Source organism: Penicillium psychrofluorescens, assembly GCF_964197705.1.
Source record: "Penicillium psychrofluorescens genome assembly, chromosome: 2".
In the NCBI taxonomy this organism is placed as follows: domain Eukaryota; kingdom Fungi; phylum Ascomycota; class Eurotiomycetes; order Eurotiales; family Aspergillaceae; genus Penicillium; species Penicillium psychrofluorescens.
This window is the reverse complement of record NC_133440.1, coordinates 9,427-36,570: the sequence shown is the minus strand read 5'-3', so window position 1 is coordinate 36,570 and position 27,144 is coordinate 9,427. Positions and strand designations below refer to the sequence as shown.

The following is a 27,144-nucleotide window of genomic DNA, read 5'->3' as shown; positions in this document are numbered from 1 at the left end:
ATATGATAATGAGCCAACTCGGTTTTCAGATTTTATTAAGTCCTCGTGCACGAGCTGCATCGATTATCTGGTATTCTCCACCCAAATACACATGCTCATGTCTCCTTTCTGACGTTTCCCACAAGATAATCCACCGCCCGGATCCGTGAATCGAAAATCCATTTATCTCGCCCGTGACTCGATACGAGCAGCACGGCGTGTGGGCATTTCCGACGTCTCTTTTCCCCATCATTATTCACTCATAGGCTTCACTGATTTGCATCAATGCACACTTCAATATATAAAGTCAAACTATCCCGAATCTGTTTATCTGTCGGCAATGCAGTCTCTCTTTGATGGATTCTGGACTCCACCCCATATGGATATGAACAAGGTTGATGATATAACACAGAACCTGAGCAAAGCCGTTTGTTTAAACGATGGAAAGACACTTTTTAACGGCCATGATTTGATGCTTATTGCAAATGGACTATCAAGTGCACGAGCTAAAGTAAAAGAAGAAACGAATCGCGCTTTTTCTTTAGGGGCTTTTGGTACACCTTGGTTTTGGGTTACAAACAACGAAGGGCAGAGTGATGTATTCTTCGGCAGCGACCGGTAAGTCTTCCCATTTTGCCTACGGCTGAAATAAGTTTCCGTGGATACATTCACTGAGGCCAGGAAAGTTTCAATCATATATATGAGTTTCTGGGATTACGCTACTGTGATATATGCCTCAAGTAAAGATGAAGAGATGGGCGAATGGTTTGTTGCACTCAGGGCGATGACGCAACTTACTATCTGCGAAACGTTTCTTTGTGGACCAGTCAGTTAGAGGGCGATGTATCAATTTATATCGGAAGCTGAATTACTTTGTTCTACATGTAAATTCAAGCAGGACAAATCGGGCACATGTGATGATGCTACAAAGGCTCGGAGCCGCATCGCTCCAAACCAACAGCATATCTTGAAAGTCTCTGTTTCGTTGGTATTCATTTAAAGGTCTCCGAATTGGCGTGATAGCTGCCCTGTTCTCTGCTTGGCTAGCTAAGCTTCGCACACCGCTTGTTCTCGTGCCGTGATTGGTTGGTTATTGGGCGTGCCAAGCCAGATCGTCAGATCTCCTCTCCCCCGCCTCCTTTCTAGCTTCTGCCGATAAGTGTCTACAGGGTGATACGTTGACTTACAGCCATCCATCATTGCGCATCGAACCCATATGAACCACAATGCGTGGCGTATACCAATCGCCGGTGGAACGACGAGGTGCGCATTCGAAGACAGTCCACATCTTCGCATCGGCAAGTGCCATGCATATCAACCCGGTCTGACGGCGGCCAAGATCTGGTTCGCAGATACCCAGGCCTTGATTTTCTCCCCCTATATCCCACCGGTATCGATGCACACGCCTAACGAGCCATTGGCGACAACCATACTGGCGGCCATCCAAGAAACCACATAAGATACACTCCGAGACTGCTCCAAAGCCACAGGTCTCATAATGTTCGGGGACTTCAACCGCCACCATCCGGCACGAGGAGGAAACCGTTTTCAATTATTAAAGACTGCCAGCAAATTGATCGACTTTTTGGTCGCTGAGCCACCCGGGGCAAAACTCCACCATCCACCAGACCGTGACGAATAGACCCGATCTGCTCATCAAATTCCATCTCTACCATGACAACTATGGCTCGGATCACCGAACAACATACTCGGAATGAAGCCTCCGAACATGGCGTAACTCTGCCGCCAAGACACGCAAAGCGTACGGCTGAGCAGATTGGTAAACAGTAGCTATCATTTGTTCGTATTTTCATGAGTTAAATGCTCGGCTTTAAAAGATTAGCGTGACAAGATAAGCTCATCATGGTTGCTCTACACTTAATCTTCACTACAATTGAGAGAGGAATTTAGGTCTCAGAAAACCATTCCGGAGAATTTGTTCGTTCATGTATCAGATTCATCTCTAAGGGTCAGTCTTGCCCGTATGGGTATCGTGATCGCAAGTGGCCGAATAAACTTACTTTTGCAGGGATCTCGGCACGACAAGGTAATGGAAGATGCTTGCATACAATTAACTCCGTGAAGACGTTGGAAGAAGTAAACTTTAGTAAGCCATTGACGGGATTAATTGGAGGAAATCTTCGGAAATAACGTAAAGTAGTCGTTGGAAGTGATCGTTAAGAGAACCAATTCTAAATAATCAGAAGATTGATTCTCGGGAGCCGTTGAGGGACATAAGTTATCGTAGGTCGTTGAAAGGCTTAGTTGAAGGGAGCCATTCACGAATTAATATAAGGATTGAGAGCATCATTGAAAAGTTTTATGTCAGTGAGTGGTTGAAGCGAGTCACGAAAGTCGTTGAGGAATTGTTTAAGGTAATTGTTGAAGGACGTAATTTTTAGCGTTGATTAGTGAATTTTGGGATACAGAATATTGATATTCCAGTATCTATTTCAATACAGTGACTTACGCTAATTATAATACGCCACTGTGTCTTGTAACTGAATTAGCGATCCAAGGCAACTAGAATTTTCCATAGTGCTGTTGTAATTTATTGGCCAACCCATTTCGACATATTGAAATATCAGATTTTGTGCTCATATCAATCTCATTTCAAGAAAATTGGAGGTCGATGTCATTATAGTGTGAATTTGTGAGACACTAAATGTAGATCATATCCGTTTTGGTATTACCCCCCGTCGCAAGATCTTAATGCTCTGATTCTCATCTTTGAGTGCGATCCGAGCTGCAGAGACTATATTTCCGTAATCTAGGATCTAAAGGATGGAAACGAAGCCTACGCTGAGGAAATGAAGAGACTCCGACGGCGTCTGGGAATTTCGAAGTCCCGCTTACGTTGATCAAAACCGGAATATGGTATTCACAGCTACTTCGTAGACACCTCTGAACTGCTAGATTCCGAGTGATGATCACCGGAAAAAAGAATTTCCGGCCATTTGTTCGGCTTTTTGGTAAAGGGAAGCCTAGCACGAGCCCTATTCGGTGGTTGAGGTGAGAAGACGGACAGAGATCATTATAAGTGTCGGAGAGACTCTGGGACTAACTTAGATGAGATCTATTCTAGTGTCAATCTATTACTAACTCAACATTATAGTTATCTGTCCAGGTTCTTCTGGTCCTCCCGATGTACTGAGTGCCACGAACATCCCCCTCGTCGGTCTTATCAACGTCAAATTCCGGAGCAATACTGAGAATCTCCATGCATCCAGCCTGCTCCGCAGCAGACATCACTAAATTTTTGTAGAGTTTTCCATACTCTTCATTCATATCATGTCGGCCTATATCATACGGATGCCAGGAAGCCCAAACCTCCTCTAACGTAGTGGGCCCACATCGCAATCCTAGTAAACCGAGGACAATTGCGAGATCTTGCAGATGCAAATGCTCCAGATATACAATAATCTTCATATGTGTGCCGTTCCTAGGCGCCTGCATGAGAAGATCAACAAGAGCTTGAAGATCAGTGTGCCGTTTTCCTTGAAAATACACAGTCTCGGAAATTCGTATAGCGAGTCGAACAATACCGGCAACTGGGATAACGATGCATATCACCAGAAGTACAATGCATAGCATTAACAAGTAGAACCAGAAAGTTCTGCTGTCCCGAAATATTGCGTACAAGGCAGGGACCAGGTCGAGTCCGACTTCGGGTATCTGGCTAGGCTGTGGATCAACGATTATGGTGATATCGCGTGCCAGTTCTAGTAGCATCGAATACTCGCGAAGAATGCGATAGACTTTAGATATGCCTTTCGGGATTTTGGTAAATGGTCCGTATCTGGGTATATGGACATGAATGCAAACAGTCGCATTCCGAAAGATGATGCTGAATGCCTCATGCCGAAGTTGCTTATTCACAAGAGCAAGATTGAACGACGTCATGGAATGGCATTTGAGACCAGTCGAACTGATAGTGAAGTCCTCCGGCTTTATCTCCCATCCTGTACGATATCCAGTGCGTTGAAGCTTTTGCCATGCCTCGAGCTCGTGTGTGGAGTATGTAGAGCTGATGGTGTATTTGATTATCTTGTTTCGAAGCTCAAATGGTAAGGCGAGGAAACGAGAATGGGTGTCTCTCGGCTTTGAATATTCTACAAGCTTGTCAGCTGTTGTCTCTAGCACGAATCTGCAAACGACCGACCTAAAAGAGAGGCCATAGAACTGTGCCTCGAGGCCGCGAGATATTCTAAGTCATAATCTGTATCAGGCATATTAATCCAGTAATTTGGCCGCCTGGCTACCGAGGTCATGTAGCTTTGTATTTTTGTTGAGAAGGCCACCTGGCGGTCATAAGTGAGTTGTAGGCAATAATAAAAAAACCTGGACCCGAAGTGGCGCAGCTGGGTCGTTGGAAAACCCTCGCTTACATCGCTTAAATAGTCCCCTTTTTTTACCCGCCACTATTTATACATTTGATCCCCTACGACTAAAAAACTCTAGTAGTTAGTATGTTGCCTAACATGGCTAGAATTGCAGTAATGTAAGTCAGTATTTGCAATGTCTAGTACGAAGTAACTCCCTAGACTGTCACCTGGACCTGGGAAGTGGCAGAGAGAAAGTGACCTCAGATTCTCAAGGCCCTTACAGGCTTGGGGGTTTGACTTGTTTGCATTACTCGAGAATTGAAGAATTCTAGTTGTTCTGGATCGCTAATTCAGTTACAAGACACAGTGACGTATTATAATTAGCGCAAGTCACTGTATTGAAATAGATACTAGAATATCAATATTCCGGGTCTTATCTTAATAAAGAAAAGTGTGTCTTGGCAGTGGGGCTGGAGAATCAATCGAAGAGAGTAGGTGGTGGCACCAGTTTCGAGACGCACTGTAGACCAAGGATATATTAGTGTGTTTCACATTGGGATCCATGAAAGATTCGAAGAACATGCGGTGGTGAAACTGATTTCGATCCATCCTATACGATTACTTTTATCTACATCGTATGGATTTTATGACGCTTACTCCACCATTTTGGGGCGAAAAAACGCTCGGCACTAAGGCGTAGTCGCCTTTCGCGATCAGTCAGATGCCATGATTACAAGAGCATTAGCTCCGTTAGCGTACCTGGGCCCGCGCGAAATGACCTGGAATTTCTTCATGATCCTGGGACGCTGCTGATAACCGTCTCCTGAATAGTACGCATAGGAAAGAGAGGCGGTAAACAATCGAATCATTCACGGAGAGTTTTGACAGAATTGGGTATCAATACCGCTGACATATCGAATTAGGCTCGGCATTATCCAGTTTATCCTAATCTAGAGCCTAGTGATTGTCTTCTGCCGCTAGCATTCCGAGATACCATAATCCTAGTAACACCGAGAGGCGTCTAGCACCTCCACTGGCCTATAGGACAGGTGTAGCGACGGCTAAGCGGCCATCTCTATCCAGCCGTTTGATTGCGACAAGCTCAAGGTTTGAGAGGATAAACCTATGCCGGGCGTTGTGCTGGTCCATATAGAAGTTCACTTGCGCCAAAACCTGCTTGTACTCTCGTTAGTCTGCTAGGTTCTGCGAAAACTACATTGATGATCTCTACTTCTATGACACCTTCAAATCCCTAGGGGCTCGATTGACACCCGTGGAGAGACTAGCGCCAACTACGATAAACGCAGCATCGGGTCTGAACTAGTCAACTATCCTCGCGGAACCCCCTCCATCTATTGTAGTTTCAGAGAGCCGTTGTATTCCAAGCTGCGGAGAGAGCTGTTCGAACCTAGCTCGAAGGGCGCGTCGAACACGATTCATAACTAGATCAGAGAAACGAAGATGGAAGGTCGCTTCATCTTTAAGTAGAGCAGGTGGAGATGTAAAAGGGTCAGGCCTGATCCGCTTTGTATTTAATAATTCTGCGTATCGTTGAATGATAGTATAATAATTGAATTCTGACCACGGGACAATGTAAGTAATGTCGTCCGTATCGTACTAGGGATTTGTAGTGTTTGGGCTAGGTGTAGTCCCTTGAGTTGGTATCGTTGGGAGGGCGATAGAGAGGTAGTTCAGAAGCGTTTGCATTTGGGTTTCCATCCGTTCCCGCGTAAATACATGAGTTGTATAAGATCGAAAGGATGACCATGTGGACCATGGTTCAAGAATGAGGGGCGATTAGATTCACATCGTCATATGACAATTGTTCTTACGTAATTGGAGGAGGGAGGCGCGTCGTTCGGCCAAGCCTTCCGGTTTCCTCACTAACACCTCCTTCGGTCCGCTTTGGCTCGATGTAGCTCACTCAACAACCATGCATTCGCAGAGTTCTTGCTCTTTGAAGCTAGGTCCCTCCGATATTGACATCAGAAGGGAGGTTAGTCGCTCAAAGACTTCCACGATATATGAAATATAGCTGGTTGGGAAGCAATATGCTATGAAGCTTGTAAGTACGATGTTGCCTTCTAAGGGCGACGCTGATATACTAGTTCCATAACAATGGTGATCTAGGGTACACAAAGAAAGGTCGAGATTTAAACCGCTTTCGCTGCGAATTAAACGCCTATCACAATCTTCATAAATTCGGCGTTTGTGATAGTGGCTTTGTTCTGGCTTTTCACGGCTACATCGATCGAATTGATCCGTCCGCTTTCTACCTACCGCTTAAACATTTCGTCGGCGATAAATTCTAACTAAGGGCGATCCTTCTTAAGTACTTGCCAGGTGCGGAAAGACTAAATTACGAGAATTATTCGGAAGATCTCTTTCGCGATGCGGTTAATGGCATAAAAGAGATTTATGGTACCTTTGTCCATCACCATGATATTTACCCGAAGAACATGCTTGTAGTGTCTGGTGACCGTATTGTATGGATTGACTTTGATGTTGCGATAACTTTCAGCAACATAGGTCCTCGTGAGAGAGCATATTGCGAATATGAAACCGAACTTGTTAAGAGTTTTAGAAAACTTTTGGTTTGTTTTGCTTCCTTGCCATAAACATTATTTTCTAATAGATATAACCTCTAGAGTAAGGACAAGACATAGGGTCTTCCTCCTAACACAAAGTATTATTGATCGAGGACTAGAAGAATAAACCAAGCCAGCACGATGGTGGATTATGAGGGTTTATTGCATACGCAACCCGGCTCGTGTTCCTTACTACACATACTTTTCAGTACGCCAGCCACTCATGCCTTTTCTATCATTATACCTACATATCGAAAATGGCCTTCGGCGCTCTCTTGTTTTGCACTAACATGATGCACGCACCGTCGAAGGAAGGCATCAAACCCTTGATCTAGATTCTCTTCATACGCTAACTAAGCTTTCTTGATGTAAGCCTTAAGTTCCGCAAAGAACTCCTCAATAGGGTTAAAATCTAGGGAGTAAGGCGGCAGATATAGTAATTTGACTCCTACGTCAAAACATAACTGCTTGACTCTATCCGAATGATGGAAAGATGCGTTATCTATAACAAGCACGGATTTTGGCTCCGGCCACCTCCCGCAATGCTAGAGAAGCTGCTTAATAAACGATTCGAAGAACGCAGCATCCGTTGAACCTTTAAAAACACGAGACAAAATAATACCGTCTTGAGCATAGGCTAGAAGTATTTGGTAGCGTTGGCCCCAATGGAATTTAGACACTTAGACTAGTGTCACGCCGAGTAGTGACCAACCGGTCCGCCTATATCCCACCCGTTTATCACATCTAGACTCATCAACAAAAACTAGATGATATGAACGAAACTCGGACCGTTTATACTAGTAAAAATCTCGTAGTTGAGGGTTCTATTCTTTAGCTTTCTGCTAGGCTTTCTTTTTTGTCTAGCCAGCCCGGGCAAGAGCACGCTTAATGCTAGATGATGACGGTAATATATTAAACTCGTCCTATAGAAAGATAGCCATCTCTTCGACATATAGACCAGGCTTTTCGGCAAGGCGGTCACAAAGAGCGTCTAGCATCACAGGAGTAACACCTGTTGGGCGACCGGGGGGAAAGGAGGAGACCTAGGACTGCCGAACAACCGCATATTCTTGCGTATGTTAGTGATAGAACGCTCGCTACACTTCGCAACCTTAGTCATTTGTGATGTGGTGAGTCTGTTCCTACTGCGTATCATATGGACTATGATATTACGCTGCTAGGAATCGAGGTTTCGTGCCATTTTGCAATGGGTTCAGAGGTTTGTCGGTGCCTAAATTCGGACGCCGTTGTTGAGAAGACCCTAGGGGTGTGGTTATTTTTGGGTCTATAATAATACACTACAATACAGGTCACATAAACCTTTTATAAGTATAGCATTGTACTACTCATCCCCAGACCATTTTTTTAAATACGGTAACTAACATATCCGGTTTAGCGTATCATGTGATTAGGGTTTGAAAAAGCATCGCTCTGTCTCCGATATGGAAGGCAATAACGGTCGCGACTGTATAATAAATAACGATGATAATTTCCTCGTCGGACCATCTTGTGAATAGCATAGTGGTACAGGCAATAATAGTTTTGGGAACCTAGTACAGTACATTTAGGTCTATATTCAACCAAATATAATTGACACATAGCTCGCGAGGGTAGGGGAAAAACAGTGTCGTAGAAACGAAAGGTGAAAACAAGATTATTGGTCCGCTATCGCCATAGCTCCTGGTTGCATAATTTGTAGTAATACAACTATCATTAGTTGGTTTTGGTTATATATATGCTGTTCAACAGGTAAACAATGTTCCTAGATTCTAGCATAAGCAGATTGCCACCAGAATAAAGGAGGTCCAGCCGAATTGGCCCTAACGGTGTGCTTTATTCAGCCAAGCTATTCAACATTGAGTAAGCTTCAACTGATAAACATAGAGTACACGTAATCCCGGCCTACCGTAGGCCAATCAAATGCCCTTCGCTTTAGTAGATCTTTCACATTAGGCAACTCAAATACGCGAAGGAATTGACATAACTGCAGCATGTTAAACACAAATTTCATAAATACTAGTTTAACTACTACCTAAAAATGGTAGGAGTTATTTCTAGTCTCCCACTATGTAGCAAAATTACAATGACTTCCACTATCGGTATCCTGGTTAACGTAATCAGTAGTGTGTAAAAGTAAACTTCCCTTTTCAACTTTTTGAGATTCACGTGGTATCAACTGCTACTAGATTATAGTAGATGTGGTAAGTAGGTAATAGGAGAAGCTTTTCTATTTGTCGTGCTCAAAGTTTTGTAATATCAATTACCGCGTTGCAGTGCACATTAGACGGTGAACAAAGGCATGCATCTTACAAGGGTCATGCTCAGACGAAATTGGCTAATTCTATGGGATGCAAACTGCTATAGCACTAGTATGAATGCAGTAAATGTGAAAGTAAAAAAAAAAAAAAAAAAAAAAATAGTCAAAAAATGCACTCTCCAATAGGCATTTCTATACGAATAAGATAAGATAAAATTTACATATGGGGTCTCGGTCTTACGAAAGAGTAGTCAACGCAGCCTCTAGTAAACAGAACTTGTTCCATCCAAAACGGCTCACCGAAAACGAGATTGGATAACCCGGTATAAATTTCATCTAGGCAGCAGGGAGTAAATATTTATAGCAAGAGCAATAAGTGGAGTGTCTGGTGAACAGCCTAGTTGAACACGGGTCTACCTTACGTGAGCTTGCCCACACCTCTCTAGTCAACCGCGCCCCGCGAGAAGCCCTGCTTGTGTTAAACAAATGATGATCAACGTGAACATCAATTCTATAACCCATTAAGCAATGTTCAGGTACAATTAGCTAAATCTTTTGATACAAACCACGGTTGAACTCCGGGATGCAGCGAAAATTGAATAGAAATTACATTTCCGACTAGACTATTCAACTTTCAGAATCTAGATACGTGCTCTATACCAACTATTGTAGTACACAGCAGATGTAGTATTAACAACGGCTATTTTACATCCTTTCGTTCTCATAGTCATTATACTTGCTGCTTCTTCAACGCAGTGTGCTTCCGGCAAATATCATCATAGAAGATTTGTTTCAGCGTATCCACTACGTCGCGATCTGATGGCAGTGCGGCGTGGATGACGCCGACTACGTACAGATCGTTTTTGCGTTCAATGAACCAAGTGAATCCGCCTCCCCATGTTAGAGTACAGTACGCATAACGTACCAGCCATGAACGTCTCGCAATGTCAACAAGCCGCCTTGCCAGTGTCCCACCTTCGTCCCTGAATTGACGTCCATGCTGAAGAGGACGCCAGCTTCGAATTGGGTAGCCGAAGCTGGTAGTCGAATAACAACTCCACTGGTTGGCGCCCGTCTTCTCGCGAAGGAGTAAAGTTTTCCCACATTTAATAACCAACAGGTAGATGTAAGAGAGTCTCGTACATGATATGCTCCGTATTAGATAACTTCATGTTTCATGCATTCTCGAAATCGCCTTAACGGAAAAAATACTCATACACTCCGTCTGGCCCCATCGCCAAGCCCTTAGCGCAGATCAATCATTTCAGATGCCCTCATTAAACTGAGGAATGCCGTAATATGCAATGCACCGTGTACGGTACATCGGGCTCACTTCTAAGAGTGGCTAGTCACCGTTTCTAGATCCGTGGTTTAGTCACCATTATCTGTCCGTAGGGCGTCCTGCCACACTAGGCACCATCGAATAGAGGGGTACTACAATATTGAGATAGAGTTCGTCATCAAACACATCCACATAGAACTGCTCATTTGATCTAGCCTGCTTTCGATGCCTACCACCTCCATTGAAATCACAGCATTTCCAGAGAAGCAATGTCTGCAATGCATTTTTTGTTCTTATTTTTCTTTTTGCTCGCCTTTTTCGAAGACTTAACGCCTGGTTTGACTTCCTCCTCTGAATGAAGGGGTACGGTCTCGTCAAGAGCTCCATCCAGAGCCCTAGGAGGGTCCTCTATTTCATTCGACGAATCGGAAAAATTTGATTCTTCCGTATCCAATCTTACTTCCTCATATATAAATCCATGACTACTCTCCGTCGTCAGGTAGTTGTCCGCTAAAAGAGGATCGAGGCTACCTTCTGCAGTGAAGTTAGTTTCTTATAATCACTTAGAATTGGTGCGAGAGCTAACATACCGTCACTCTTTGTTCCGACAAACCGTTTGCAGGTCTCCGAGCCTTTAGTCAAGATCAGGAGTTCCTTGTTGAGCTGCTCACGAGTTTTTTGACTTTCCTTCGACTCACCAGCAATTCTCATGATAAGATTTGCTGGCATATCGAACACTGTCACCGGCGACAAGATGCGGGGCAGCGAGGACATGAGTTTACTTTCCACGACTTCATTTGCAATGTCATCAACGAACCGCTTTAGTGCAACCTGCCTTCCATTAGATGACCAAAGCACCAAAGAACTCGAGTTATGACTCACCTTGTAATAAGCCAGCATACAGTCCAACGCTTCAATCGATGCAAACCGCACCATATCTGGCTCTGAGTGTTGCATAAGTGATTTGAGAAGCTGGTCAAGATTGATTGAATGATCTATGCGGTAGGGATCCTTCAAACTATCAACCCCAAAGAACCGCTGTAAGGTCTTGGCGAGCTCATGTTCTTAGCGCTCGGTCCGGATCTTCTGCAGAGTTTCCGTGAAGTAGTGATTGTAAGTAATCGGATGTCCTGTCTAGTGTGGCATGAGTAGCTCCCTATTCTTCGTGTCGATTTCTTGTTTGATGGAGCTGCAAGCTAGGGCTATGATCTCTTCAATCACTACAGCTGACGTGGCTTCATCCGTGACATATTTGACCACAAGGGCGAGAAATTCTCTGGTAGCAGCCCATATACCGTCCGTGTGGCTGCGGGTCAGCTATTCCCATAGGGAGCACTATTCCAGAAACAGATCACGGACAATCATTGGATTAAACGTCCTAGGAAGCTCACGACCTCTGGTTCTCCTAAGGAGATGGCTGATGTGCTTTATATACTCTTCACGGGTAACACGTACCTGGTGCTTAGCCGGTTTCTGTCCATCACTAGGCTCACAGATACGTCGATAATGACCGCGTCGGCTGATACGCTAGGCGAATTCTTCATTAGAATTCTGCACCATGGCTCGTATTCTTTTATGATATCCATTGTTCGAGTGGGCATCACCAAAAAAAAGATCATTGTATGTGCCATCAATAGCCGTTTTGACAAGCTCCTAGAAGGACTGGCTTATATTCAAAAGATACGACTTCTGCTCGTCGATGGTAATTCGAGGCTCACCTAGTCTTCGCAGGCGAGTTCTGTAGTGGTCGGTTTTATCTTCGATCTCTCTGATCAAGCTTGGTAGCTCGGTAGCGATCTGCGAAAGCAGCACCTTACTCAGCCGCGTCCGCAAGCTACCGATGCCAACTAGTAAGCTTGGCAAATCTTTCCATATACCCTGCGAGAAAAACTCCTGTTCCTCGGCATCACGTTGTTTTAGGGTCCATTGGCCTTTTTCCATGTCCATGTTCTTGAGGATGTGCCATCCAAGCCGGAACTCCACATTCTGATTCTTTGCCAACGATACAAACATCGTTTCACTCTCTGACCCGGCAGCCAGGGTATCAGGCTTTGTTATGATGCCTAGTGTCCGTTTCCCAGACGGGTCAGCATCTCGAGCCAGCTTGAGGACGATTTGATTGGCAAAGTCATTCTTGGCAGACACAACGGCCAAGATGATGCTGCGCGGCTCTTTCATATAGGACTGGACGACGTCCTAGACAAGCTGAACATCCATGGCCGACTATTGTTTTGTTTCCGAATGGATAACCCTAGGGAGGTCAACAATGGTCAAATGGGGCCGGTCGGGACCCGACACCTCGACCCGCAGGAGGTCATTTGAGAAGTCTTTTCCGTGGGTCGTTATTCCCATGGCCACTTTAGCTTTTTCAATCAGGACGGGTAGACCTTCGAAGCTATCTAACTCTTCGCAGAAATCACCAAGTGATCGTCGCTCAACATCACTGCGTGTATGATGAGGCACGATAGATACACGAACGCCAGCATCAGAATGCTTTCGGAGGACAAGCTCGGTAGGAAATCGGGTACATAGGTTGCTTTTGATAGGAAACCCAACACCAGATATCGCCTCAAGGACGGAGCTCTTGCCAGAGGACTGGTCGCCACATACTATGATCTGAGGCAGAGAGATATAGTGACTAATACCCTAAGAGCGGAGGGTATCGATCGAATTGAGAAGATCCGGCTGCTCCTTAGTAAATAGATGCTGTAGGGCATCGGTGTGGAAGTTTCTTAGCACCATTTCGAGGAGTATAGTGTCATAAAAGAAGCAGGTCCTATGGATGAAGATTGAGTTGAGCACAAGATAAGCTAGAAGGACCCCTTATGTATTACTCACAGTGACCTATCCAGCTCTTTGGAGACCAGGAATACCGTGAAGTCAGGGGCTTAGGTATGTGCCAGTACTATGATCTTCTTATTCTCTATAGGGCAGTTTAGTGATCAAAGGTGAAGAATAATTTGTGGGTGTCTATCCCAACACATACCATTCTTTCCGGGATCGTCAGTCTTCAGTCTCTACGGAAGTGGCATATTGTATCCAGTAGAACATATTGTATCCAGTAGAATGGCTATCATGGCCGCATCTCTATTACGAACATTAGACTTCCTCTCTAGTTCACACCAATATCAAAGAGTTTATAAAAACAAATGGATGACATTGATCTTTCAGGGTGCAGAACATAATAGCCTCATAGAATTGGTAGAATAATATGCAAACAAAGGCATCCTCGCGATACGTAAGGAGCACAGGTATGCTTTGTTAACGCCACTGGCATTCTCTAATCAATGTATTCTCCCCATTCATCATGGGTGACGCAACTTTGAGGGCATTTTCAGGTATTCTTCCACCCTAATTTCCGCATACGGGATAATTCATGAGCAATTTCCAAGAAAGGGTCGCGTGTGATGTAGAAAAAATGATTTACCCAAGTAATCGGCCCAACTATCGCTCTCACCAAGTCGAAAATCAAGAGGGATACCCGCGCCATTCCCTCCCTCCCCCTCCTCTTCCTTCCGAGGACCCAATGAAAAGGAGCGAGAGCCATATGTTTATAGCACTCAGAATGCCGTCTTGTCTTCGACATTCCATTAAATGCCGCAGCAATATTAAGTTTCCGCGTTATTCAATCTAGACGGGCCCAAAAGGGCGCCATGTATGGCAGTGATGGTTAGGAATGGGCCCGATTTTATCGTTACCCCATTAGCCGATTGGTGTGAGAACTTTGCTTAGGCATGATAATTAATCGGGGTAGGTGTTTGTCTTATTAAGCGGGCGAATTTGGGGTTTGAACCTTTCTAGGCTCTCTATATATCGCAGGCCATGCAGTCTGATAAGCTTACTAACCCCATTGGACCCCTATAAAATTGTTAGTACCCTACACCTCTTACCAAGGGCAGAAAAGAATTGTAGTAAGTATCGCAAGACGGTCTCGAACTATTCGTGTTATGAAGGGATAAACGAATTTATCGCGCCATGGATGCGGAGTGCTGTGTTTTCTTCCCGCAGCTTCATCCGATCCTTTCTCAGGCAAGGGATATGGATGAGCGACAATACGGGCGAAGCATTTCACGCACTACGCTGACCATCACTCCTAATAAGCCTTGCGTTCCAAGATAAGATTGCAAAAGGTCATTTCCACTTAGGTCGAAGATTTTTGAGTACGGTAGTATGCCTCATAGCTGATCGACAACGTAGGATGCCGAACCATGAATTACAAGAGTACGTACATATTTGAAAACCCTTTCTGGAAATTTGGTGCACTAGTACCGTATTCATGTAACCCAACACTCGGACAGATATTATTCATAGTCTACAAGTTAAATTGTTTCAGTCTAGGAAACAAGCGAGTGAATTCGGTAGAAAAAACAAACTATACTTACCACGGTACAGTGCCGTGAATTGAGTACAAGATAGACTTTCATGCAGCTGAAATTATATATGAAGCAGGCAATAGGAGATAGGCAACTCTGCATCGCCACACGTAAATATTTCCTCTGAGAAATCGATCAAGAAAGTTATCAACGTCTTATACCTCAAATTCTTGGCCATGAACATTTGTAGATGCGACAGGAACTGTATTCTGTGCAGCAAACCCCCAATTGGCCACACCTGCTGGGTTGACGGAATCTGAGAAGGGTGTATGGACAGACCATTGGTACAGTAGAATTCGAAAACAGTTTACCCCTTGGGACACACTGGCTTTCTTTCCCAGCGCCTCACTTAGAGTGCGCTAAACCGAACTAGGACAGGAAAAGTCTCCACTATTTTTTCTTGATGTATTGCTAGTAGATCACCAAAATTACCGTAATTATAGGTTCCTGCATTAGAGATAGACCGTTTGCTGAAACGTCGAATTCGAAATTATAGTTCACCAGATACATGACTGGTTACTCGATCCTATACTAGAGGGTACTATGAGCCCCAACCCACTCATGAATGTCCATCATCTAAACATAGGCTTTTCCGTTCAGTACTAGAAGTCCTCCTTACGTGAAATGTTGCATTTGGCGATGGTGGCATTTGCTTGAGACGAGGGTTCTGTGATCCAATAAAGTGTCCGTAATAAAAGTCGAGGTGCCTCCATTAGTTCCCCTTTTCACACGAACGCTATCCACGGATAGACTCTTACAGTGGCGACCGTTATTGCCTTCCATATCGGAAACACACAGACTGTCTTTGAAACCCTAGTCACATGACATGCTCAACTTCATATGAGTCGTGTAAATTACATATTTTGTACCGACCAAGCAATAATACCAAGCCCTTCATGATTTATGAAAGATACGAGAGCCTAGATCTAGAAGCCTGGAGGACCGAAGTGCGTTTAATGTAACTCCTCAACGAGTCATCGTACAGTATATTACAGCACTGGCTTCACAGAACATTCTTGCCTAGTACATATCTCCTGTTGAGAAAAGGAGGTATTTGATGCGAAGGGAATTCGCCTACTAGAGCGTCTGATCAAAGGAGCAAACTGCACATGGAAGTGCAGCCCTCGTCGCGTGGCTGTGTTTGTGGCTATGACAGTGCTTGGCAGGTGATATGGCGGTGGCTTAGGAGGAGCAAGCTACGCTTGAAAGACTAGCCTGCTTACGTGGCTTTGTTTGTACCTGTAACCTAAACTCTACAATCCGCCTAGAATTTTTCCTGTCAAGGACCTGCTACTCACCTCTTCATCAAGCCCTAGCGACTTTTCTTTCACTTGACTTCACTATAGAGCGATAAGACTCGATAATAGATCCTCGCTCTACTAGTCAAGACATTGTTTGTGCCCGTTACTTCTCACTTGCCCCCTTACTTGCCCCCACCTACAGCCTCAGCTGCTATCCCCACCTATTCTCTCCTATCATCAACATTCAACCTTATCTAGCACAACAATTCATTTCGCTCAGACTATTTTTCAAGGTATCGTGGGCATATCGAAATGTTTCACGATACATCACTTCTCGAGACCGAAATTCTTTTAGCTCAAGCCGTTTCAGAATTTGAAGCCGACCTTTCGAAGGATCAGAAAGCAGATTTCAGCACCGAGCGTTCTCGTCTAATCAAGGAACCTCCCACGCTCAGAGATGTGATTAATTTCACCGAGAAGATTGACCAAAAATTGTCCACAAAGATGACCTAGGGGCGTTGCTTAGGAACCCGGACGACAAAATTCCTTTAATGCGTTCAGCAGTTTGCAGCACTCGGAGATATCATAATCGGTGGCTCACAACACATTATCGCATGTGGAGTTTGGACGCTAGTGCGGATGTCGTTGTAGGTTGGCAATTTACCTTTTCTCTACTCTATCTCTACCTTCGCTAACACGTACTCACAGTTGGCCCTAAATTTACACGCGGTAGCTTACTTTGAGAAGCTATCTTATCTTTTTATGACTATCGGTTGCTCAACGCCACGTTTTGAGAAATTCGCACAACTTTACCCCCGCTCATCGCATTTAAAAATATCCTTATTCGAGTACTTTGTTGTTGTTGTCCATCTTTGTCACCAGATATTACTATTCACAAAGAATTCTACGCTTAAGAGACTCGTGGTGAGTCTTTGTACTTCAGACTTGGCCGAGTACCAATCCAAACTGGAGTTCTACGCAATCTCAATCAGAGACGAGGTTGCGTATCTCATCGCACAAAGAATTGAGGGGCAAGCCGAGTCTGAATCTCAATCTAAGGAATCTAGGGAATCCAGCTCTTTGCTCCTATCAGTCGAGGATCCAGCCGACCATAATGGAGCGCAACAGGCAATGGAAACTGTGAGAGACTATTTTTCAAAACATCCGGATGGTCTTGCAGCACAAGAGTACTTTATCATGGGTAAACTAATGGAGCGTATTAGGTTAGCCAAATCAAGCAAAGTAGGGGCCAGGGGACCGTGGGGGACCGTATAGAGTTAATTAAGGAGGTTGGTTGATCTAGGAGTGGAAGCGAGGATTTAACGCACAAACAACCGCATATTCTTGCGTATACTAGTGATAGAACGTTCACTACACTTCGCCACCTTTGCCATTTAAGTTATAGTGAGTCTGTTCCTATTGCTATACAGTATACAATGGTTTTTCCTTATCATAGATCGTGGTTTAGTGTCATTTTGCGGCGAGTTGGGATATTTTTAGCGCTCGAGTTCGAACGTCTGAGTTAGGTTGGTCTATTTTTGGAGCTGTAAACAATCCATGGAAATTCAGCTCATTCATATTCTTTTTTACGCGTTAAGCATTATACCATTACACATCGAAACCCATCTTTTAAAAACAAGACTAACCATATCAGGATTAGAATTTCACGTGATCAGGGTTTGAAACATAGTTTCAATGTTTCCGACGTGGAAGGCAATAACGGTCGCTACTGTACTTCAATACCCCGTCATGCCAAAGAAATCATCTCTTAGTACTATTTCTGAGAAGACTACACTCTTTGTGCAGCGACTACCACTTGAAACTAAACTTCACGAGTATTATCAAGCGAGGAGGCACTTGATCTCTTCTGAATGATCAAGACAGTAGAAGAATGCGACCAGAAGACCAGAAAACCATAGGGTTTCTATATGATACTTGAATTATGACATCATTGGTATCTACACCAGCTGGCTGTCTCGCAAGAATTCCTCTAAAGAAGTTGTCAGAACGCCAATGGTATCGTTTTGTAGGTTCTTCAAAGTCCACGTCCCATCAACTGTATAAAGCTGATAGAACCAACCGATATAATCCCAATATTTCTTCGGACACCCTTGCTCTCTCGCTTCCAAGGCCTTTCTTCGAAGATCTGAAACTGTGCCCTTGTACTGAATATCAACCTTGGTGCCCTTCACGCGCTCATAGGCCCTTGCAATTTCAGGCAGGGTATTGACTCCGGAGCAGAGAGTCCAAAATCCGCCCTGAGGAGCATCTTCTCGCTGTATTATCTCGGCTGCAAACTCAGCCGCATCTTCCTCTGTGGTCCAATGCCATTGTTCCTGCCCAGTTCCAAATATTTCCATTGTTTTTGACGCTGGATCCCAAACGCCATGGTTTTTGGGTGAAAAGTCACCATGACCAGAGACAGAGAATAAAACTTCAGCCAAGACTCCAGAGAGAATATAAATCGGTCGAATGTTGGAACTTATGTCGGCGTGGCGACGGAAGGATATGTAAGGATCATAGCTTTCTTGCATCCCAAGAGGCATATCTCTCCAGTCGTAGTTCCAGCTAGCAGAGATGAATCGTGTCACATGAGCGCGTTCTGCAGCCCGCAGAAGGAGCAACTGAGCTTCGAGTTGCAATTCAGGAATACCGGCGTAGGCAGAGATGACGGCGTCGACGCTAGTACAAGCATGATCAAGAGCGTTGATATCGTAGTAGCTTTTGCTGGAAATAAAAGCCTCTAATTTCTCGAGTCTTTTGGCTGGTAGCTTCGAGGAATTCCTCGCAAGTGCTCGTACTTGGTGTCCTCGCTTAGTAAGACTATCGATAAGATGTTGGCCGATGTTGCCAGTTGCGCCCGCGACGAGTACTAGCATGATTGAATATTTATAATAGTGCAACTCTGAATTGCCCTATGCCAAACTTGCACTGTTTATATACCAACTTGTCTGGCTCAATGACGTACTTACATTAGGTCTACTTCGGGCCTCGGGTGCCGAGAATCCGAAGACCGAAAAATGCCCATTACTAATTGCTCGCACAAAATTTCCGGAATTGGAAATTGCCAAGCAGAAAGACAGTTCTAGGTGCAAGTGGTCCCCTACATGTTAGAGAGCTGTGCCTGTTCAGACAAGTCTTCGAACTGAGGCCGACCCTGTTGATGACGCCATATAACAGTGGCACAAGCTCGAATTCTACTCTAGGTCATACTAAAGTGCACATTCTTTGTACGATAGATTACTTCTTAATTTTATTGTTGTGTCGACGAAGAAAAGATTCGTGTATCTGGTGAACTATAATTTCGAATTCGACGTTTCAGCAAACGGTCTATCTAATGCAGGAACCTATCCCATGGGGGGGGTGGGCATTACCCGCCCCCTAATTAGTCGGGCCCTCACCGCTCTCCGTTGGTGAGGGCCCTCCCTAGCGAAATGCAAACCCAGCGAAATGCAAAAATTTCCCTACCTACCAACTTTTGAAGCTATTTACAAATACCCCCCACGTCTATCGATCGTATAAAGTGGCTGGCCGTCGTCTCCATTGACCCATTCAAGCTCTGCCTCTCTTCTCTGATTTTCCTGCTCCCTAATTCGGTCTTGGCGAGCCCATTCATCCCGCATCTGTTTAGCTTCACGTTCATACTTCCGCCTTTGTTTCTCGGCCTCCACGATATCCCTATTTCGGATGAGGGTATTCGAGTCCCTGACTCGTAGAGCACCCACTTTGGATGACTGGCGCTTAGACTTTTTGGCATTGGCCTACTCCTGGTTCTCTTAGAGGCGAATGAGGTCCCCCGATACCTAGGCCGCTAATTGGGCCTATAGAAGACTTCCCTCCCAAATTAGCTCAACCCGACGCTTCAACTTATTTATTTCTAGGCTATTGTCGTCTAGGAAGCTCTCTCTTGCCTTCCTAATATTTTTTTGTAATTTTGCGACTGTCGTTGGTAGTGAATTGATAGTAGAACTTGAAGCGGGGGGTGGAGTTTTTGGATCCCCTTCAATACTCCCCTCTTCAATTGGGCGGCTTTGATTGAAATCCCACTCTAGAAGCTCGTACTCCTTGCCTCCATCATAGACGACTAGATCAAGCCCCTCTTCTGGTCGAAGTTCTTTGCAAATAACCTTAGGATCGAAGGGCCAAAGCCCATAGTGCTTGAATGAATGCCGGACGGTTGACGGTGTGAAAGTCTACATTCGAATCTTGTGGATTTGACGAAGAAAATCCCTCTTCTCTGTGACTGACCCACCCCATCTTTTAGTCCTATTATTCTCCCTCCGATAATAGTGCTTATACGCCTAGAAAGGCTTAGAATCAAGAGGTTGAAGACGGTGGGTGAGTTTGGATGGGAAACATTATAGAAGTATCCGATTCTGTTGGCAAAAATTGATGAAATCGTACTTCTTATAAGACTCATGGCCATCAACAAATAATAATCGATAGTCTATACGATGTAGAAGTCGTGGTTTTGTATGCTCATCAAAATGTTGCAACCATTGATATGCGCGCACCTATAGTAGTAATTAACTAATTAATCTATTAATTAAATCAGTAAGCACTTACCTCATTATTCCAGCCCGTTAGCGATGTCGCAATAACATAATCATTAGGCAAATCTGGCTGATCTCGATACCAATTCTCAAGGTGAACTATGCTAGCAAATAATATCATTAGAGGCATAATCCAGCCATCTGCTACAATGCATTCGATTCCTATCACTAACTCCCCTATACCACTAGTTAGGATATGCTTTGTCCTATCTAGAAACTTAGTCACAACTTTCTGGGATTTTCCTTGGCCGAGTTGGAAGCCAGTTTCGTCGACATTGTAGATATTGCGTGGACCGACTTTGATAGCTTCAATCTCACCCTCCAATTTGTGAAACCACTCAATTATTATTGGTAATCTCTCTGCGTCTAGCCTCTTTGCTTCCATAGTTTTTTGGGTTTGAAATTTGAAGGTTTTAGGGAGGCGTTCCATAAAGCGATAGACCTAATTTTTGCCAACGCGTCGGTCAGAACCACTTCGCAACAAAATGTCATTTGCAGCACTTTCAATCTCATAGGGAAGAGGTGAGAGATTAGCACGATCAAGGACACGCATATAGGCAATTAATGCATCCTCTTAGGCCTTATTAAGTGCTTTATTTGATGGAGTTTTCGCAGAATGAGATTGGCGACCCTAAACGCGCCCCCGCAACAGGTGGTAGGGAATGTCAAATTCCTAGGCCAATTCTGCGACTTTTGGCTTGCCACGATCATGGTACGCGCCTAAAGCATTAGCAATTCTTTTCTCGATTTCAGGACTAGTTTTAGTCATCGTGTGGGTTGGTAATAAAAGTTCAAAGTTGGTGGGTAGGGAAATTTTTGTATTTCGCTGGGTTTGCATTTCGCTGGGGAGGGCCCTCACCAGCGAGAGCGGTGAGGGCCCGACTACTAGGGGGCGGGTATTGCGAGTTCGAGGCTTAATCATACACTACACCTCTTTTGGTGCATTTCGCGAGGAGAGGTCTTGGGCGTCTGACCAATTGGATGGCGAAGCCATGTGGATTATGTCATAGAGTGGGGGCCGCAATTCCACTACCCAAATTAGGCAAATGACTGATGCAGAGTACCATGGACATGAAAAGATATTTAATCGCTTTCACCCCTAATAACGAGAGTTTTAATAAATGAGACGCTTTCCAAAACCTTTTACAAGTACTGTGAAGTCTCTATGTCACTTATAGTTACCACAGAAATGGGTGTTGATTCTAAAAGCTCGAAACCCTACACAGACCAGGTTGAGGCCGGACCCGCCCCACCTCCAGCTTACACTCCATGGGCGACGGAGTCAGTCCACCAGCCTGCCCAACAAGAATCAGCACGATCGATACCCCAGCAGGTAGAGCACATGCAGCAGAATTGCGCTCAGCCTATGCAATACCAGGATCAGCCACCATATCCACCACAACAATGGTATGGATCTGCGCCATATACCTCACCCAACACCTACCAAGACCGATACCAGAATAGGTACCAGGATCAGTACCAGAACGGACATTACCAGAAGTACCAGGATCGATATGAGAATGGGCAGTACCAGCAGTATCAGGACCGATATGAAAATGGGCAGTACCAGCAGTACCAGCAAAAGTACCAGAATTTGCCATACCAACAATACATCCCGCCAGCCCGCCCCCAGCATAGCCAGTATTATCCTCAACCACAGTCACTACCGCAACAACCACCCACACAGGGACTGAAACCATGCGTCATTCCTCGTAAGAGTACACCCATCCGACCTCAAAACCAATTCCCAGTACTAATCCACGAGAACAGAGATCACAAAAGTATTTGGTGGATCCTACATGAGTCCCTTCGTCCGCGTTCGCATCCCGGAGCTTGAGCAACAAACACCCCTATCCCCTTCCGAGCTCATAGCCTTTATCGACGGCCTCAACGAGGCATTTCTCGGGAACCCAGCCCTCCAAGCCACCAATGCTGTTGGCAGTATCATTGGCCTCGTCCCCTTGGGAACAGCCCAAATGATCGGCGCCGGACTCAACGTTGGTGCCGGCGTCGCAACAGCTGGTGTGTCCATCACGCGCACAAAAAGCTACATGAAAATAGCCAACGAGAGGATATTCAAACCCAAAGGTCTTCATGTGCAGATTAGTAAGACCGATAAAATGCTCTCACAGATCGGCATGCCGAATGACGGCGCGGTTTTTGCGCGTCATCCATCTCGTGGCATTATGAACGCACAGACACCAGATGATAATCCTATCGCACAGCGCATGACTGTGCTTGGGGATCGGGTCATGCGGCTTTCATTCGAGAATGTGGATGCACCCGTGTCACCGGATAACTGGATGAAGAAGGTGGGGTCGTTTACAGCACAAAGGGCGGAACAGAGGCAGTTGCGGAAGCTGGGGAAGAAGCAGGCTAAATTGGATAGGAAGAGCTCCAAGTCTGATCGGAGGAACGGTAAAATCGAGAGGAAGCAAGAGGAGATCGAGGACGAGATTGATGATTTGAAGGGCGAGATTGAAGATCTTATGGTTCAGAGACAGAGCTTGGGGCCTGAGCAGCGGGGGAATGAGAAGATGCGCAGGGAGCTGAAGAAGGACTTGAGGGATTTGAATAAGGATTTGCGGGATGCGGAAGAGAAGTTGGAGGATCTGATGGAGAAGGCAGATAAGAGGGATCGCAGGGGTGAAAAGCATGGCAGAGGACAACTGAAAGAGGCGAAGAAGGTGAACAAGATGTTGTGGATTGTTATTTTGCCCGATGTGGGGAGTTATGCTGGTGATGATGATTGGGATTCCGATTTCGATGAATCCCGAGACATGAAGAAAGAGTGATTGACCAGGAAGAGCTTGGGATTGCGATTATTGTTTTTTGAGTCCATCTTGTAGCATTTATGTTGAGCATACCCTGAATGAAATCACTGTTTCCGCCTCATCATTATTGGTCTAAAGTCCCGTCGTCCGACTTCAAATCCATGCACGTCGGCAATTATCGCTAAGCATTTCTGAAGCCAACTCTTCACTCCATCTTTGTCCCCGTCTAAATGCCAAAGGGCCACTTTTAGTGGAAAAAGAAGTAGTCTAGTTGGGAAAATCAACTTGAAAAGCGATATGCAGGCTACAACTACTTTTTAAATACATGCTGATTGATCCCTGGGGTGAACTTTGAGCCTCACTGTGAGGACAACTGTACTGCGACGTTATACTGCGCTTGCGTGCCTGATGTTTAAGGTATCTACTGCGCTTGCATGCCGGATTGTTAAGGCATATACTGCCACACCGCTGCACACTGATCATATGCATGAACGCATAGATGGGCGGGGTAAATGGCCTGTAAATAAATACCTCGCTGGCACCTGGGTTCCAGGGGCCAGCGATCAGTCTTGGAAATATACAGGGTCGCGCCCAAAGACTTCCTGCGAGTTTCTATTGCCCGAATCCGTAAAACAACCAACCCAGGGGTATTGAGAACTACTTCTGACAGGATCGTTAAATAGACTCTAGCCAATGAGATCCATGTACTCCTCTACTTGCCATTTCTAACGAGTACTCTAATGACGTATTATCTGAGCAACTTTAGGTCCTCCGCTTCTAATATGTCTTTCCTATTACAAGTTCTGCTCTCCTAGAAGAGCGCCTATTGATTAATTAGTATATGAATAGTCACATAGAAACGAATAAAGCCTTACCGTGTAGATACCCCTTTTACTCACAATAGTTACCATTAGGAAAAATTCGACTTCGACTAACAACTATATCAACATTTTTGAACCAAATAAATTACTACAATATAGCGGAATGATCAGCTGATTCTAAATCTTCAAACAGATTTTCTTTAACTTGTATCGCTATTGAGTGATCACCTGTTGAAGTTGGCTGATTTTTGGTGCTATAAAGGTAATAAAGGAAACTAAACCCTTTGGATTTTCGCAGTCAAAACTAAACCCTTTTTAGAGATAGCGTCTAGCCCCTGAATTACCACCCCATAGAGGTGATTCTACATAGCTAACTAGAATCACCACTATTCTATTCAATTTTTAAATCGACCCAATCTTTCTACCTACTAGACCTCTCCTTATTATACGGAGTTAATCTGGCTACCTATTTAGGCGATACTTCTATGCCTCTACCATCAAGCCTTAGAACGAAACGGGGCCGACCGCGGAAACACATCTCCATAGAAGAAAAGCAGATCCACGATACAGAACAACGGCGTATAAAGCGACAAGCTACCCAGAGTGCGAAGCGTTCTGAACAATTTAATCAGTACTACTCGACTACGGAGCCCGCGTCTACCGCTGTCGACCCATCTCTACCTACCTATTTTCCTCCAGGGGAACTAACTATCCCCGCGGAGCTTGAGCAATTACTTCCTCCTCCTAGCCCTCAAGAAGAGCCATACGACCTAGCCGCTAATGAAATCCCGCCCTTAACTGATGACCTTCTACCGCTTAGCGATAACCTTCCTCCGCTTAGCGATGACATTCCTCCGCTCGACGATAATTCTCCTCCTCTGATATCTCCTGAAGTCGTGCGTATCGAGACCAACCAACCTGGCCGCCTATCTACATCTGAAGACCGGGTACAGGCGGCTGATCCTCTACTACCTCCCACGATCGAGCAACCGCCGGAATGTCCTACGACGGACAGGGCTAGTCTCACTAGTGACTTAGCCCAGGCTCTGACTGATCAGCTCTACGAACATCATGGCTGCTGCCGACAGTGCCACGAACAGCAATAGAGCGAGCATCATGCGCAGCATGCGATGCACACTAGCCTCGGAGAGTATATGAACGGGGTTCAGATTGATGGGGGCTATCCTGATGTTCTTAGCGCCCCAGCGATCGCTAAGCGTGAGGATAAGCTCGCTAGGCAGATTAGTACAGAGCGAAAGCGCGAGATCTACACCGGCGTTAGCTCTACGACTCTAGATGCGAGTCCTATTCACCTCTGTCTAGCTTCTGATCATCAGACGGGACGCCCAACCATAGCGACTTTCGATATTGATAGCGTCGTAGGGTTTGCGCGTAGTCTTGCCGTGGCAAAAAGCGGTATACGATGGAATCCAACGCAAATGGCGGTTACCGATCTCCAGTCTAGCCTCCACCTTGACCCTATCCCAGTGTCCTACGATGGGGCTGATGGTCGCACGCATCACGTCCGGCGGCCAGTACATCAGATCCCACACTACACATTTGGGCGCTTAATCGGGTTTGAAGATATCTCGCTCTACTTGCTCTTCCCTCGGTTATACCGGGAGGAACAGCAATGTAGCCGTCTACGGGATGACGACTTTCGAATCTGGATGGATCAAGTGCTCCTACCTACAATCTATCAGCACTACGACAATTCTCTCGTTCAGCATTATCCCTCTAGCTTTAATCATAGTCAGCTTAATGCGACTGCTAGGGGGTTAGAGACGCGCTCACAGCGCGTCGATCCCATCGCCCGCGAGCAACGTCTATTTTATTTCCTCCCACCGGATGCACTACCACTAGTTTAGGCGAGTATCATGCAGTCTATCGAACGTGAGGGCCTCCACCAATTCCAAGACGTCACAATCCTAGTACAAGGCAAAAATCTGAAGACGTTGACAAAGGGGAAGACCTGGGAGATGATGGTCCAGCAATTCGAGCGGCATTGGGGCAACGTGATCGACGAGTCCTTTCTTTCTGACCAGTTCTACTTCGATATTGGCAAAGAGACCTATCCCACTAGTCCCTCACAGGTAGGCAATGCCGGGTTCTCTACTGCATTTCAGGCCAATACAGCGGGCGAGCTATCGCTCGTAGAGTCCATAGGGGCCCACACAGTCCTCTAGCGGCGATGCTGCCTCGATTCATACGCTGAATGGATCACACAGCAGCAGCCGACTAGGTCCTCACGCCCACGCCAGCAGTTCTATCCGGCGAGTCTCCTTTCTGATACTAGAAGCCTCACGCTAGAAACATGCCGTTCATCACCGCAGCGGCAGGCGGGGCTCCTTTATACCCAGTTCTATTCAAGTGTCAAGGAGGTATTTGCGGCTGGTAATGTCTACCCATTTTCAAACCCGGCGCTTGAGACTTTAGCTCTTGACCCCCAACTCCGGAAGACTTGGCAGCTAGTGGGGGGTGGTCTTAGCCATGATCCAATCGCGCTCATGCGGGCCTATCTTAATATGAAGCAGCGATGTCACGCTGCGTTACAGGGGTCCTACCTGAAGGTCTTTGGTCTCCGTGAAGAGCATCGGGTCTCGCGGAGCCTATTCTGGGTGATCGACACCAAGCTACGAGAGTGGGATCTTCATAGGATTCGCCTCCCTGGCTATCGACCAGAGATAGAGCCGTTCTACTCTTTGCCAACCTCTATACTACTCTTCTGGTTCTACTGGAACATCAACAAGTTTTGTGTAGGGTTTGAAATGGTGTATAGTCTGAACGACCGCCACTTCGTGACCTAGGAGCATACTCGAATGATGCTAATGTTTCTACGTTGTGCGCAGTTTTTCTATGCGGGTGGCCTTCCGCAGCGGGTGTCTGGCTGCTGGCGTGATGTGTGGTTCCGGTCTGATGCCCGGAGGGCTAATGGTCTTCGCCGATGTGAA

General features: G+C 45.4%; 5 protein-coding genes across 5 annotated transcripts; 2 read left to right on the top strand and 3 right to left on the bottom strand.

Annotated features, from left to right (window-relative positions):
* Nucleotides 1-10,678: 10,678 nt before the first annotated feature.
* PFLUO_LOCUS2231 (uncharacterized protein) lies at nucleotides 10,679-11,367 on the bottom strand (the record flags this gene model as incomplete). The annotated part of the gene is made up of 3 exons (XM_073779350.1): nucleotides 10,679-10,965; nucleotides 11,022-11,262; nucleotides 11,314-11,367. The coding sequence occupies 3 exons, from the start codon at nucleotides 11,365-11,367 to the stop codon at nucleotides 10,679-10,681; spliced, it is 582 nt and encodes a 193-aa protein (XP_073636313.1).
* A 717-nt stretch (nucleotides 11,368-12,084) lies between these two features.
* PFLUO_LOCUS2230 (uncharacterized protein) lies at nucleotides 12,085-12,609 on the bottom strand (the record flags this gene model as incomplete). The annotated part of the gene is made up of 1 exon (XM_073779349.1): nucleotides 12,085-12,609. The coding sequence occupies one exon, from the start codon at nucleotides 12,607-12,609 to the stop codon at nucleotides 12,085-12,087; it is 525 nt and encodes a 174-aa protein (XP_073636312.1).
* A 5,394-nt stretch (nucleotides 12,610-18,003) lies between these two features.
* Nucleotides 18,004-18,924, bottom strand: PFLUO_LOCUS2229 (uncharacterized protein; the record flags this gene model as incomplete). Its single annotated transcript, XM_073779348.1, has 1 exon — nucleotides 18,004-18,924. One exon carries the CDS (start codon nucleotides 18,922-18,924, stop codon nucleotides 18,004-18,006), a length of 921 nt encoding a protein of 306 aa, XP_073636311.1.
* Nucleotides 18,925-21,787: 2,863 nt separating this feature from the next.
* PFLUO_LOCUS2228 (uncharacterized protein) lies at nucleotides 21,788-23,393 on the top strand (the record flags this gene model as incomplete). The annotated part of the gene is made up of 2 exons (XM_073779347.1): nucleotides 21,788-22,310; nucleotides 22,369-23,393. 2 exons carry the CDS (start codon nucleotides 21,788-21,790, stop codon nucleotides 23,391-23,393), a joined length of 1,548 nt encoding a protein of 515 aa, XP_073636310.1.
* A 2,677-nt stretch (nucleotides 23,394-26,070) lies between these two features.
* PFLUO_LOCUS2227 (uncharacterized protein) lies at nucleotides 26,071-26,286 on the top strand (the record flags this gene model as incomplete). The annotated part of the gene is made up of 1 exon (XM_073779346.1): nucleotides 26,071-26,286. A coding segment is annotated over one exon (216 nt), but the record flags the coding sequence as incomplete, so codon positions are not given.
* Nucleotides 26,287-27,144: the final 858 nt, after the last annotated feature.